This window comes from Drosophila miranda (genome assembly GCF_003369915.1).
Source record: "Drosophila miranda strain MSH22 chromosome Y unlocalized genomic scaffold, D.miranda_PacBio2.1 Contig_Y2_pilon, whole genome shotgun sequence".
NCBI lineage: Eukaryota > Metazoa > Arthropoda > Insecta > Diptera > Drosophilidae > Drosophila > Drosophila miranda.
Window position 1 is genome coordinate 26,800,382 of NW_022881614.1, and position 15,673 is coordinate 26,816,054.

Below are 15,673 nucleotides of genomic sequence, written 5' to 3' on the forward strand. Positions count from 1 at the left end.
TGTCACTGCTCGTTGCTGTGATATTTGGCCCCTCGACTTGAGCAACCTTTCTGATTCCCAACAGGTAGTGACGAAACTTCTTGAGTGCGAGGTATGCAGCTTTGACCTCCAAATAGTAACTGTGACGTTTGGACTCGGCTTGTGTAGTCTTTTTACTCCAATAGTAAATCGGGTGAAAATTGCCATCAAACTGCTGCAACAAAACTGCTCCGAAACCTTCTTTGGATGCATCCGTGTGGAGTTCCGTTGGCGCTTCTCGTGAGTATAAATGTAATACAGGTGCGATTACAAGCAGATTCTTTAAGGTTTGTAGCGATTGTTGCTCTGCTTCGCCAATGTTGAAAACTGCTTCCTTCCTGAGTAGATTCGTGAGCGGCCGGGCAACTTGTGCATAGCCAGGGATGAACTTTCTGAAAAAGCCTGTGAGTCCCAGAAATGCTTGAACTGCTTTAATGTCTTTGGGCGTAGCAAACCGACTGACAGCTGCTGTCTTCTCTTTGCCGGGCCAGATTCTCCCGTCCTCAATGATATGGCCCAGAAAGCTAATGCGTGTCTGCATGAAGCTACATTTCTTCCACTTGATCTTTAGGCCAAACTGCGCAGCTGTCTCCAGGACCAACTTTGTCTTCCTCATGCATACCTCGGGCGACGCGGCGTAAACAATTATGTCGTCCATATAAAGCTGCATAATGTCAGAGTTGATTAATTCTTGAAAAATATAGCTTACGAACCGAATGAACGCAGCTGCCGAGTTCTTGAATCCGAAAGGCGCTTTATTAAACTCGAATAATCCCTCCTTTGTAACAAAGGCCGTATACGACTTGCTTTGCTCTTTCCATAGGCACATGGAAAAATCCGTTTTCAAGGTCCATTATGGTAAACCACTTAGCCGACTGCAGCTTTTCCAAGACTTCCTCCATGATCGGGACTGGGAAGCAGTCCAGCAATACCATGCTGTTTAACTTCCTGTAGTCTACGCAAACTCTAAGTGTACCATCTTTTTTCTTCACGACGACAACTCTGCTCGCTACATTTGAAGACGACTTGCGCACGATTCCTTGCTCGATCCATTCTTCGACTTGCTTCTTTACGGCACTGGCTTCGTCTGTTGATAAACGACTCGGTGAGTGATGAAACGGCTTGATTACTCCGTCGGGAACTATCTTCAGTTGGATTGGAGACTGCTTTGCAACTTCTGTGGGCATTTGGTAACTGTTTCTTATCATCTGTTCAACGTCTTTTCGATATTGCGGCGGAGCTACAAAGGATGACTCTTCAGTTACATTATATATAAGAGCATGCTCATCTGTTGGCACAGGATCTGTGCACATATCAGCGACGAAACGGAACTTTTTAATGAAATCATGCCCCAAAAGTGCGTCGAAATCAATCTGGCTACTGGGGACTACTAAAAACTTCTGTGTGGTCAGCAACTTATCCACGGTAACTTCTGCATTAAAGTATCCAACAGGCTTTGTTGATATCTGACCCAGACCGCGCAACATAGTTGTGCACTTCAAAAGTTTAACGTTTTTCATGGTCTTCAACATACTCTCTTTGATTATGGTTACATCTGACCCTGTATCCACAAGACAGTCAACAACAATGCCGTTTATTTGAATTTTTTTCATGCGACTGCGATCCAAAATGACGCGAACTTTATCAACTTTATCAGCTTCATAAGGACAGTTACGCGAAATGTGACCATTCTGATTGCACTTAAAACACTTTGTTTCGGCTTTGCAGTCTTTGCGTTTGTGTTCTCCTGATCCACAGTTATAGCAATATTCTTTTTACCGCTTTGCCCACTTTGCTGCTTGAAACTCGTTTTATGCTGTTCGTTATTGCCCTTCTTCTCCGATATGTTCAAACGATCATAGATATCGAACTCTTCTTTCAAGGCCCTGAAGGTCTTACAGCAATACATGGCATACTTATACTCGTTTCTTATGTCCAGACCGTTCACAATATGGCTTATAACAGCCGCGTGTTCAACATGTCCGACTGCTGCTATTTTTCTCATCTGCAGCAAGTACTCGTGCATCGACTCACTACTCTTCCTCTTTCTTTCTTGCAGCAGCTTATGAATGTCTGCACTGTTATAGCTACATGTGAATTCATCCAATAATACGTTCTTGAGTTCCTCATAGGTGCACACGCATTCAGCTTCAAGGAAAAGCTTAGCTGCACCGGTCATTTTTCCTCTGGCCTGCACATACTTTTGCTTTTCAGTAAGCTCATATGCGTCGGCATTTTTTTCGAATATCTCAAACCATTTTTCTATGGGAACCGATTTTCCATCACAATCGCTCACAACTTTTGTAAAATTATCTGGAGCGATCTTCATTTCTCGTTGCTCATCGCAAAGCAGTTTCAAACTTAGCAACTTTATCATTTGATCAATCTTGTCATCAGTATTGTTTTCTGCATTTTCTAAATCTTCCATCTCGTTTGCACTCGGGCGCGACGTTCCTGGTACAGCTTCTTCCTTCTCTCTCTCTTTCCAGTGCAACGGCGGCGGTGTTTGCATCATTTTGCGGCTCTTTTCGACTTGTGTCTGTGTACCCGACGAGTGCTTGTCTTTTCTGTTTATAAGTGTGTATCACACACAACGTGTCTGTGCGTGTTTTTTCTGCTTGTGTACGTACTGCGCACGGACAAGGCGACGCTGCGGCGCGACAATGAATTTCACAATTTTCCAACCGAATTAAACGACCGATCTTTTATTAAACTCCGTGTCTACTGTGTCTACTGTCTACTCCGTGTCTACTGCTCACAGAATTTGGATTGTTCAACTTAATGTTTATAGCCACCAACAACAACTTTACAACTTTATGTAGCTACAAACAACAACTTTAACAACTTTTCAACAATCCTCTTCTTGCATCAGCTTCTGCTTTCTTCTGTTTTTCTTTTTCACACACTCCGAGCTCTGTATTCGACGCGGACGAGCCCCCAAATGTAAGATTAATAATAATGTATCGTTTATTAATAGTGTTTTTCGAAAAAGAGTACAAAGTGTATGATTTAAGATGTGCAATTAATGAGTCTGTTCTTCCGACTTTTTGTTCAACTTTCTGCTTCTACTTCCAACAACCGACTCCCGTATCGATAACCCCTTATCGGTTAGGTCTTTTAAACATCGGTTAAGTCTGGTTATATCGGTTAGGTCTTATCGATGGTATCTTAAGTTCAAATGCTAATTTAGATGGGATAGTGCTAACTGCTTGATACACTGTCCTTTACATATATGGCCCAACATTAGCCCTTTTTCAGCCTTTAAAATCGTTTGTTTTATGCAAATGTATTTCCATTTTTCTATATCTATCTTTATCCATCAGTTTTTTGGTGGGACCAGAATTAGTGTTAAATTTAACGCCCTGTAATTTGTCATTTTGGCACGCCGATTGCACAATCCCCAATCCACAATCCACGATTCTCGGGCATTTCCCAAACATCTAGATGTTGCTGGCATTGCTGTAATGCATTTGGCATCCTGACAATGACAATTTGACAGAGCGCTCGTCGCAAAAATTGGCACCAATTTGCTGGAAAACGTTGGCGACATGTCCTCGGCTTGCATTTTCCGTGTCTGTATCTCCGAGTGTCTCTATCTGTGTGTGTGTCAGCATCTGCGTTTGGGTCTGGTTCTCGTTCTGGGAAATTGGCCAAGGGATTACGTTTTGAGTGAGGTTGCTATCACTTTTACACATAGCTCGCAAATAACTGTTGACACTTTCGGCGTGTCTGATAAAAACCTCTCATTGACGGACACATTGAGAAAATGGACTGAAAAGATCCGATCAAATCTGTTTTTGCTCAACTCGCTCTTCGCTCAAGCAAAGACCGATTTTTTCACTTCTCTTTTGTTCCTGTTTTTCACTGAGCATCTTGTCGCGAGTGAACGAACAAAGTGTCTTTTGCGTATGTATGCGTGCTTGTACGTGTGATGCTTATGGCAACTATCAATTTTTGTGAATTCTATACGGTTTGACTATTGGAGCTTAAAATGAACGAAAACGAAAATGTTCGTTTGCCAATTTTGCAAATAAATATACATATTACAATACAATAGCCCAAAAGATGCGGAAAACATGAAGGTTGATCTGCGAGAATGAAAATATAAGTAGACGTAGACGCTCTTTTTGTATATGTAGATCAACTTTAATTCTTGGTCCTTTAGTCCATCCATTGCAAACCTTTTAACCTTTCTTTTTACTGTGAACTCAACCATTCATTCAACATTCAACATGAATAGTGTTCATCAAAAGGCTAATACAGATCTGAAAATTCACATTTTAACACCTCTATGCCCCCGTATAATACCTGAATCTCCCTTTATGCGGCCCGCGGCACAGATTTCTGTAAAAAACTAAACCCTTCAGCACTCACACACAAGTCAAAAGGTACTCTTCGTTTTTTTATAGATTTTTTTATTGAATTATCGCCACGAAATTCTCGACGATGAAATATATTCATTCGATGTCTCTTCATTCCAAAATGTCTCTTTAATATTTAATTTTTATTAAGCTTAAATATCTTATATTTCAAATCATAATATAGAAATGTTTCTTTGGTGGAAGCCAATCCCGTTTGGTGGGGCACTTGCAGCAAAGTTGCTTAAATCCAAAATTAAATATTTAATGGAGCGGCCAAGTGGGCATAAATCTCCCACTGGAAGGAGAGGATTGCCTCTCCTTCTGTTGCCGCACATACAATTTACATTTACTTAACGGAAATGACCCTTCGCAAAATATTTGCCTCATCATGGGTCAAAGGTTCTGCTTCCGTTCCCCACCAAAGTGTAGGGGGGGGGGGGGGGGGGCGAACCCAATGATGTGGGGGGGAGGGTAAAGAAGCAGATGCTTCTTCTGATTGAAAGTTACTCAAATTAGGTTTTGCTTTGGCACTGAAGCTGGCAGAAATGTTGGTTCCACGAGGGATTAATTCATTTCAGGGAAAATATATATCAAGTTTCATCACTCACATCATTCTGTGGTCTAACCATGCTCAAAAAAGTGTCTATCCTTTGGTTAAGTCGTTGACAACGTTGTGGTACCTCACAGATGCGAAACATTTGTCCTTTCTATTAACCTTTGCCTAAAGAACCCGCTAGAACGAGTTTAACCTTTGCTTAAATCTCCCATAGATCCAGTCTGTCTGACATCCCCAACCACATTCATGCCCCCGCTCGCTGGATGCCGAGTCAGCAAGAACTTTTCCCCTGATGCTGGAGCTCTTTTATAAATCACTCCATTTTATTGCACGGCCCCTTTGGCGGCTGTCAAAAAACACAACCCACAACAACATTCCTAATTCCTCTGCCCCATGCAGATGCGAGTATACGAAATATATATACATCTATAGCATTTCTGCTGTGGCAGCAGAATCGGGCAGAACTTGGACATGGCGGATGGATGCCAAACAAATGCAAAAGTCATCGAGTAAAAAAGTTTTTTAATATGCCAAAATTATTACCAGTCAGTGCTTTATTTGTATACCCGATACTCAAAATGAGTATTGGGATATGTTAGATTTGTGGTAAAAGTGGATGTGTGTAACGTCCAGAAGGAATCGTTTCCGACCCCATAAAGTATATATATTCTTGATCAGCATCAATAGCCGAGTCGATTTAGCCCTGTCTGTCTGTCCGTCTGTCCGTCCGTCCGTCCGTCCGTCCGTCCGTCCGTCCCCTTCAGCGCCTAGTGCTCAAAGACTATAAGAGCTAGAGCAACGATGTTTTGGATCCAGACTTCTGTGATATGTCACTGCTACAAAAATATTTCAAAACTTCGCCCCGCCCACTTCCGCCCCCACAAAGGACGAAAATCTGTGGCATCCACATTTTTAAAGATACGATAAAACCAAAAACGCAGAATCGGTGACGATGACCATATCTTCTACAGTGCAAAATCTGAACCAGATCGAATAATGATTATAGCCAGAATCAAGAAAACAATTTCATTCTTTCTCGCTCTGTCTCTCTCTAACACACAGGTTTCATGGTCGGTTTTGTCAATTGCAAAATATGAGTTCAAGGATCTCAGAACCTATAAGAGCCAGAGCAACCAAATTTGGTATCCACACTCCTGTGATATCGGACCTTGACCGTTTCGTGTCCAAATTTCGCCACACCCCCTTCCGCCCCCGCAAAGGACGAAAATCTGGGTTATCCACAAATCTCAGAGACTATTAAGGCTAGAGTAACCAAATTTGGTATCCGCACTTCTGTTAGATCTCACTATAAAACGTATACCTCAGAAATTCGCCCCACCCCCTTCCGCCACCACAAAAAACGAAAATCTGTTGCATCCACAATATTGCACATTCGAGAAAACTAAAAACGCAGAATCATAGATAATGACCATATCTATCAGATTGCTGAATCTGGATCAGATCAGATCATTTTTATAGCCAATAGGAACAAATCAATTTGCAGTGGCTACGCAGCGCCCGACGTCACGCTCAGACTGATTTTCTGTCTCTCTCGCACGCACTCTTTGTCGTGTCGTTTAATATTAGCGGCGTCTGCCGGAGGAGAGTTATACTGACTTAGTATCGGGTATAACCGTAGAGTTGCGGTGTCCGCAGCAACTCACAACGTTCCCCCTCGTTTTTCCTTGCCATTGCTTTATTTTTTTCTTTTTTGTAGTCGTATTTTTGTTGATATGTGTTTGGGCCAAAAAAGTTTTCCCCCAAAACCCAAGGAATTATTTCCCATACTCTCGCTTTGTAATCAACCTTCTGGCCGACATCGCATTTATTATCAATAAGTTGGATTAGCTCTTCGAAATGCCCGAAATGCGGAGGAAAACTTGCTGACAAAGTGATTAAATTGACTGAAACGAACGACTAGCTAATAGAAATCTATCTATACATAGATATAGATACAAAAGTTGGCCAAACGTTTCCTGCACAACTTTCCTGCGATGGTCACACAGAAAGAAAAGACCCCAGAAGAAAGAGCAACGGCTCAATGAAACTGTCAATTAAATTGGAATTTTTGTTCAACTTTCGAAATCAGATTCAACTGCCTTTTTGATTTCGATTCACAGGCTCTGCCGTCCTGTTTTCTCTATAAATCGGTCTGCGTTTGATGAAAGTTCAGTGGGTAATTGCCAAATTTAGCTTTCAATTAGAAAGTTGCCACACTCGTACAATCACTGACAAGGACCCACACAAAAGCCAGGTGAGAGGCATTTCATTTGCCTTTTGAACTGGCCAGCAATCAGTCAGATCCTCCACTGCCATGGGGCGAGCTGAATTGTGAATCGACAAGAGGCATACACAAAAAACGAATGGCATCCCACGGCCCGGCCTGTCATCGTCGACATGGATGGACTGAGCTGAAGGAATCTCATCTCCCTGCATTGACTGGACGGAGGCATAAAGGTCACTTCGTCTAGGGCGCAGAGCTCTCCATCAGTCAGGGTTATGCCGAGGCCAGACAGCCAGCAAAAAATTAAAAGCATCCCCGGGACCGACGCAAGAAATTAGGAAAGGCTTCAGAACAGACGCTTTTGATTTTGTGCTATACGTTTTTTTCACCTTTTTGTTTGCTTTGGAAAATTCCTTTTCCAAACTACATCCACCGATTCCTCCCTGGCTCCCTGTGGCAAGCAAAGTGCAAATGAATGTCATGACCAAAGATGGGGCTTGGGCAGAATTTATTTATTTATTTATTTATTTATTATTATTTATTTATTTAGTAAGAGCAACTTGAAGTAGAAATTCGTGGAGATTTGTGAATGGAATACTACAGCTTTAAACCTTTTAAAGGCTTTTAATGAATAGCTGAATGCAGCCGTAAAGTGAGCAAGCTCTCTTAACCAATCATTCAACATTCACCATGAGTGTCATTTACCAATTGGCTAATACAGATGAGAAAGTTTTCAAACTCACATCTCTATGCCTCCGTATAGTCCCTGCCTATCCCCCCTTTTCACACATTTCTGCACAGATTCGATCTGGCACTAAAAGGCTCAACACTCTGTCAACAGTCAATTCAATTTCTTTCTGTCCTTCATACCTTTGGGGTTCTTTGTGCACTTTTTTATTTCGTTATTTCTGCTACGTGAGTTTTTTAATTGTTCAGTTTGGGCTTCGATATTGAATTATCGTCGCCGGGCGACTTTGGTGGGACATCGGGTGCTTCGATAATTGAATTGAGACATTGCCTGCAGCCCTTTTCATAGTGGAAACACTCTTTTTTATTGCAGATGCGAGAACGTCATGACCTGTCCGATCTGGCCCATAGGATCGGGCAGCGAGCACTGCCCCTTCGACTGGCTGGCGGTCTACGATGGAAGCGATGAGCACTCGCCGCTTATAGGCAAGTTCTGTGGCCTCGGCAAGTTCCCATTCAGCATCATTGGTGAGTGGCTCCCCCCATCCCGACCCAATCCCCAGCCCGATGTCAATCTCATGCAAAACATTTCCATTTCTCATCCTTCCCATCGTCTGTAGGCACATCACAATATATGTATGTGGAGTTTGTTACATCGCCCGCGGGGCCGCTGCTTAATACGGGCTTCCATTTCAATGTTGGCAACTGGCCAGGCCACGTGGAGACGGCCGGCATTAAGCATGGGGTCTGCGACTGGCTGCTGAGCTCCGACTCACTGAAGGACAGCAGCGCCAGCGAGGGCATCTTCCTGAGCATTGCCCACTGGTATCCGCCGAATACGTCCTGCAGCTATCACATCAAAGGACATGTCGAGGAAATTGTGCAGCTCTATTTCCCTAGGTAAGCATTACATATTCCATTAATTTCATTAGGGACTTGCCCATTAGGGTGATTGGCTGCGGAGGGGGCAGTCGCATGTAAGGGTTGTTATCCAACAGGATTGTGGTTTCCTCAATGATCCTGTCATAATTATTTACGCGATGTTGTACAATTTGTGGCATTAATTTTAGGAAATTAAGGAGGTAAGGAGGATGTAAGGGGCTTATTACGAATTATAAATCAAATATAAATTGATTTTCTCGTTGGCTTCTTTCAAAATGTTGTGTCCCTTATAACCTACGTCGAAAAAAGCCGACGGATCGGGGTCACCTCTTCAAACAACTGCGGATTATAGTAGGAGTTAAGGAAAGTAAAAAGTATGGGCCTCTTTTGGAATCAATTTTCAACTATAAAAATGTTTATCCTGTCTATCGTGTCATTTGCAGCCTCGCTGATTTATTTGACAACATATGTCCAAGGAGATTCCTTTTGGAGTCGTAACGATCAGGGTCACCAATGGCCCCCCCCCCCAAGCGTTGGCCTTTTCAAGTTTTTCCATTAAAATTTTCATTTTGTAACCAGTTTTCTTCCGACAAGAAGCATCCCAGTTGATCCCTCTACAGTCCGAAATCCGTTTGTCGGTCTTTTCTCTACAAGTGCAAAGTTTTGCGGCTATGTGGGGGCGGTTTGCATTTCCTTCCTCCACCACCTACCATCACCCCCTGCCTCCTTGCGTTGCCAATCCTCGGCTTGGGCTTGGGCTTGGGCTCTGCTCGGGCCGGAGCTTTCCTCATTGCGTTCTATGCTGTAAGCGTATTTTAATGAAATTTTCCGCAAAGATTTATGTGACATTTTAATTTAACGTGTCGGAGCTGAAGTTGTTCACCACAAACACACTCCGCATATATCCGCATATATATATATTTAGTAATATATACATTTTTTTACATTGTTCAGAGCCGGCAGTAGTCAAAGTGTTTGTCGCCAGGCCGTTGTTTGTGTCTGAAGTGCCAGAGTCTCTCTGAACTTTTTGGCCAAGTGTCGCATCGATTGTGCATTTCATTTCATTTCGAGTACGAGAGGACGAGTACCGAGTACCGAGCACCGAGTATTTTCCACTGCATTTCCCTGCCATTTCCATTGCTGGCCTGTGAAATATTTTATTGTGCTGCGGTTTTTGGCATAAAGGATAAGGAATGAAAACGACTATAAGGATGAATCCAAAGACTATGGCAAAGTTTTCCAACTCTGACACTGTTTGAGATGCCAAGCTTTTTTGGCACCTATGTGTTTCAAAAATGAAAAGAGATTTCGGGTTAAACTTTATAATTCGTATTTAATCTTGGTGGCTTAGCGGAAGCCGATTGCTTGCTGTTGCCAGATAAACCTTATGCGAGATCGATATGCAACCAATGCGCAGAGGGGTTAGCATAGAACTAAACTATAGACGACGGCGTTAGATCAAAGTGATTGCCGAAGTGGCGGCAGCAGATCAAAGTAGTTGCCGAAGTGGCGGCGGCAGAGAGCCCCTTTAGCGGGAGAGCGCAGCAGCTCTGCAGAGCGTCAACGTTTTACAACATAGGCGGCTCTCTCTGCTCATACAATAATAATGTTAAAGTTACGGTTATTCTTCAGCGGCTGGCCCGAACATACTCCCCCGTTGGGAGCTAGTCTCTCAACAGATTCCTTAAGGGGCAGCAAACATAGCCGAGTGACGGCCCTCCTGATGTTTCCTGAGGATGTCTTCAGGTCAGCGACGCGACACACTCCGTCCTTGCCCAAAACGACATCGACCACTCTAGCCAGTGGCCAACGCATTGGAGGAAGATTTTCGTCCTTCACCAGAACGAGGTCGTTCTTGCAGATGTTTTGCGCGAGAGTTAACAATTGCAGTGATCTGACAGATCAGAGTGCGCAGCTCGTCGAAGCTAAGCACAGATGGTCCAACTGAGCGGTACAGGTGATATTTTGCGGTCTTCACGGCCGCTTCCCACAACCCGCCAAAATGCGGAGAGCGAGGTGGGATGAAACGCCAGTCGATCGAGTCAGCCAAGCAGGATTCGTGGCCCTCCTTCATATGCGGTTCGCTCAGACAAAGCTTCTTTAGCTCCAGAAGCTCGGTATTGGCCCCAACGAAGGTTGTCGCATTGTCCGACCAAATTTGACTTGGCCTTCCTCGAGTGGAAGTAAAACGCTTTAGTGCGCTTAGAAACGATGCGGTGGTCAAATCCTTTACGAGCTCCATGTGTATAGCCTTAGAAGTGAAACAGATGAATACGCTAATGTAGCACTTGATCGGAGGCCTCGTGCGGATTTCTGATCGGTAGAAAAAAGGTCCACAGTTATCTACTCCAGTGACTTCAAAAGCTCGAGATCCTTCCAAACGTTCCTTAGGTAGGTCTCCCATGATGTGTTCGACCATGCGCGGCCTAGTCCTGAAGCATCTCACACATCTGCTGACGACCCTTGACACTGCCTTAACACCTCCAATGGGCCAATATTCCAGCCGAATTTTGGATAGCAAGGCGCGAGGTCCGGCATGGAGGTTTCTTTCATGATAATATCTTATCAGCGCAAAGGTAATGGAATGTCCCTTTGGCAGAATGAGCGGGTGCTGAGCGTCAAATCCTAGCGATGAGTTGCCAAGACGACCTCCAACTCTAAGTAGTCCAGAATGATCGATGAACGGGTTGAGCGAACTAATAGAACTGGATTTCATGACTTGACCATTGCGCCGAATCTCCTTTATGTCCATCCACGTTCACTGCAACGCTGAGGGTAGTCTTTCATCCCCATCCAAATTTTCTCTCCAAAGCTGCTGAAGGAAGATTTTGCACCTGACAATGACTGGATTTATCAATCCAAGAGGGTCGTAGAACCGCGCAATCGTAGATAAAACCGACCGCTTTGATGGCTTTGAGTTTGTGTCCAGTGCGGACAAGGCAAAAAGCAGCTGATCCGAAGCAGGGTCCCATGCTAAGCCGAGAGTTTTGGCAATGTCGCTTCCATCATTAAACTTTAGGAACTTCATCTTCAGGGGTTCCCTCAAGTACTTCCTGGTGACTGGAGCACCATTTCCTAAGTCTAAAATTACCACGGGACAGTAAAGCTGATGTTTGGTGCATCTTGTCCATGACCTGTGCGACCGAATTACCGCCCGAAATAAGGTCATCCACGTAAAACTCCTGCCGCAGAGCGGCTGAGCCAAGAGGGTAGGACTCCCCCTCGTCGATGGCCAGCTGGTGCATTGCGCGGACCGCTAAAAATGATGCAGCCCTCGTCCCGTATGTGACGGTGTCTAATGTGTAGACTTGAACCTCGGACTCGATGGAATCTCGCCATAGGATGCACTGATACAAATTGTCGGGTGGAGACACTCGTACGCAGCGGTACATTTTACAAATGTCCCCAGTGAGAGCGACTGGATATGTTCGAAAGCGAATCAATATGTTAAACAATGCAGGCTGAATAACAGGGCCTGTCATCATCACATCATTTAGAGAATATCCAGTTGATGTAGCTGCGGATCCGTCGAAAACGACACGGAGTTTTGTCGTCGTACTGTCCTCCTTTAGGACACAGTGATGAGGCAAGAAATATTTGCAGAGACTACGGGAATCAGGGTTGACTTGGTGCATATGATGCAAATCAATGTACTCCCTCATAAAGGCGGAATACCGCTCCTTGAGTGTAGGATTACGCTCCAGTTTTCGCTCCAGACTGATGAACCGTCGATATGCCTGAGAATAAGATTCTCCTAAACGATCAGTATTGTTATTTAGCGGCAGACGAACTGCATACTCCCCGGATGGCAACCGTGAAAGGTTGTCTTCTTCTTTGGTATTCAACCCAGCCTCCACACAATTCTCGACTTCCCAAAACATACGAAGAGTTTTATCCAACCTTGCTTCCATCTCAGCTATCGAATCTGGACAATTGTGCGTAGCCAAAAACGCCGAGCTTGATACCTTCTGTCCACCGCCAGATACGATCCACCCAAGCCGGGTCTTCTGCAGAAGAGGCAGTCCATCGGTGAGTTTGATTTGCCCTACGCAGAGGAGATCATAAAAAACACTCGCACCAATGAGAAGATCAACCCGTTGAGGATTGAAAAATGCAGGATCAGCGAGCTGAATGTTAGATGGAATACGCCAATCGGATACATTTACTGTCATACTTGGTTGAGAATCGGTTATCGTGGGGGCGATGAGAGCAGTAAGTGTAGTTGTGTAAGCAGAGGTGCGAGAATGCATACAAATGCTTATGGTGGATCCCTCAGTAGAAACGCTGGTATCGCCCAGCCCAGACACAAGTGCAGACGATTGAGTTCTCCTAAGCTGAAGCTGCTGGGCGAACCTGGATGTGACGAGATGCAGCTGCGATCCTGAATCTAAGATGGCACGACAAGGAACTAAAACGCCAGACCGATTCTTTACGAGAACCACGGCTGTAGCCAGAAGCACGACATCAGAGTGAAGACCTTGGGCAGCAAGAGAGGTAGACGAAGGTAGAGACGAGCTGCTAGCAGAATTTTGAGCAACGGAAAGAGTGTCCGGTTGAACGGCCAGATCGGGAGGAGTAATACCTGGGCAGCCTTGTGTTGTGGGCTGTATACTATCGAAGTGCAACAAACTATGATGCCTACCGCCGCATACTCGACATTTTCCACTATTGCATGCGCGGGTCCGGTGCCCCGGCTTTAGGCAATTGAAGCATAGGGAAAGCTTCTTCACTTCTTTGTGGCGCAGCAACGGTGAGAGATTTCCGAATATCTTGCACGAGTATATTGCATGGCCCGCTGAGTGGCAAAAGACGCATACAGACGGGTCGGCGGAAGAGTTGGAAGCTACAAACGTTTTCTTAACCTGCGTATAGGAATGGTTTTTTCCCACCTGATCGCTAGTAGCGTGTGTCGCTGTAGCATATTCCAACCGCTCCATTTTCTGGCAGCGTTGCTGCAAGAATTCGAAGAATTCCTCTGCGGTAGGTATAGCATCCGACGATGTGTGCTCCTCCCATTTGGTTTGCGTCTTCGAATCCAACTTCTGCAGCAGCATGTTGATGACCATGAATCCTGAAATCTCCTCAGCAGTTCCCAATGTCTGCAACGCTCGCATGTGTAAATTGACTGCATCCGAAAACTCCCGAAGCCTTTTAGCAGAAGGCGAGTCTACCCTCTTTAGCCCAAGAATCTTCTTGATGTGTGCCTGGAAAACAAGTCTTTTGTTATTAAAGCGTTTATTAAGTATATCCAGAGCCGCACGATAATTGGCACTGGAGAGCTCTAACGATCGAACCGAATCCAAAGCCGCATCAGCGAGGCAAGAGCGCAGGTGCTGGAATTTCTCGATGTCACTGAGATCCGCATCTGCTTCAATCACCGATTTGAACATTGCCATAAAATCCGAGAACTCGACGTATCCACCAGAAAATTTAGGCACCTTCAGCTCAGGAAGTCGCTGCTTGTGAGCCATGATGATGGTACTATGTCCGGAATGGCTTGGCAGAGTCGTAGAATGGGCAGCGGCGTGTGACTGGCTTACTTCAACAGCAGCCAGCAACTCAGCTTTCAACGATATGAAAAGAGTATCGAAGATTTCGCGCAGCTCACTCCCAATCTCGTTTTGATCGAGAGCCTCCAACTCATTATGGGCCTTATTAAATTCCTCTCGAATTTCTGCCAACATATCAAGGCGCACCTCGACTTCCGCGGCGGTCAGCTTATCGATTTTATTCCCCGCGAAGGATTCGCCAAGCCTGTGCAATCGATCATATAATGACTGACTTTTACGCTTATACAGACTCAGTCTGGAATCAGCCACCACAATATTTCCGCCCGCGCCTGTATTCGGATCGTTGTCCATGTTAACCGTTGTGCAATTCGACACAACAACGGAAAATGAAATACCGCTTAAGCGACGATGTATAGACGCGAGAGCGAGAATGCAAGACACGAAAAGTCAAGAACCTCGGCTGCAGCTGCGCAGAGAATGAGAGATTCGACGCTTAAAGTACCGGAATTTGTCTATAAATATTCCAGCCGCACTCTCACTGAATTTGCACTTTAAACTGTTTTTCAACGTGCATCCAAATTTATTTGTTGGTAATTTAACTACCCAACAACAAAATATTGTATAAATAATAAGTGTTTTAACGGAACGCGATTAAGCAATGGTTTTATATCACGTCGGGGGGTCACCAATGTTTGAGATGCCAAGCTTTTTTGGCACCTATGTGTTTCAAAAATGAAAATAGATTTCGGGTTAAACTTTATAATTCGTATTTAATCTTGGTGGCTTAGCGGAAGCCGATTGCTTGCTATTGCCAGATAAACCTTATGCGAGATCGATATGCAACCAATGCGCAGAGGGGTTAGCATAGAACTAAACTATAGACGACGTTAGATCAAAGTGATTGCCGAAGTGGCGGCAGCAGATCAAAGTAGTTGCCGAAGTGCCGGCGGCAGAGAGCCCCTTTAGCGGGAGAGCGCAGCAGCTCTGCAGAACGTCATCGTTTTACAACATAGGCGGCTCTCTCTGCTCATACAATAATAATGTTAAAGTTACGGTTATTCTTCAGCGGCTGGCCCGAACAGACACTTTGAGGGCACATTGATGGTTGCGAAACGTTTCAAGGAAAACCAGATAAGGAAAGGAGTTTCCAAAGTAAATTTTAAGAGAAATTTCATATTAGAAGCATAATTTAGGGATTTTAGTTGGTTAAGCGGTAAACAAGCGACTTAAACTTGCAGTAATCCCATAATAAACATGAATTCTGTTGTGGGTTTGTGAGCGAGTGCAGTTGGTTGAAATTAAGTGAAATCTGGTCGGAGATTGTTCATTTTCTGTTCTGTATGATTGAGGAGGAGCTGCAGAACGGTTGAGTGGCCTTCGTTTTGGATTGAAAAGTACCCAGAGATATCCCCCCATTCTTCCAATGCTAATCTCC

General features: G+C 44.5%; 1 protein-coding gene across 1 annotated transcript in view; it reads left to right on the plus strand.

Annotated features, from left to right (window-relative positions):
• Nucleotides 1-15,673, plus strand: part of LOC117193902 — a gene marked incomplete at its 5' end in the record, with an annotated part of 135,439 nt that overhangs the window by 115,006 nt on the left and 4,760 nt on the right. The window contains 2 exons of the mRNA XM_033398579.1: nt 8,220-8,374; nt 8,467-8,746. Coding sequence (XP_033254470.1) covers nt 8,220-8,374; nt 8,467-8,746 — 435 coding nt within the window. The remainder of the gene's footprint in view (nt 1-8,219; nt 8,375-8,466; nt 8,747-15,673) is intronic.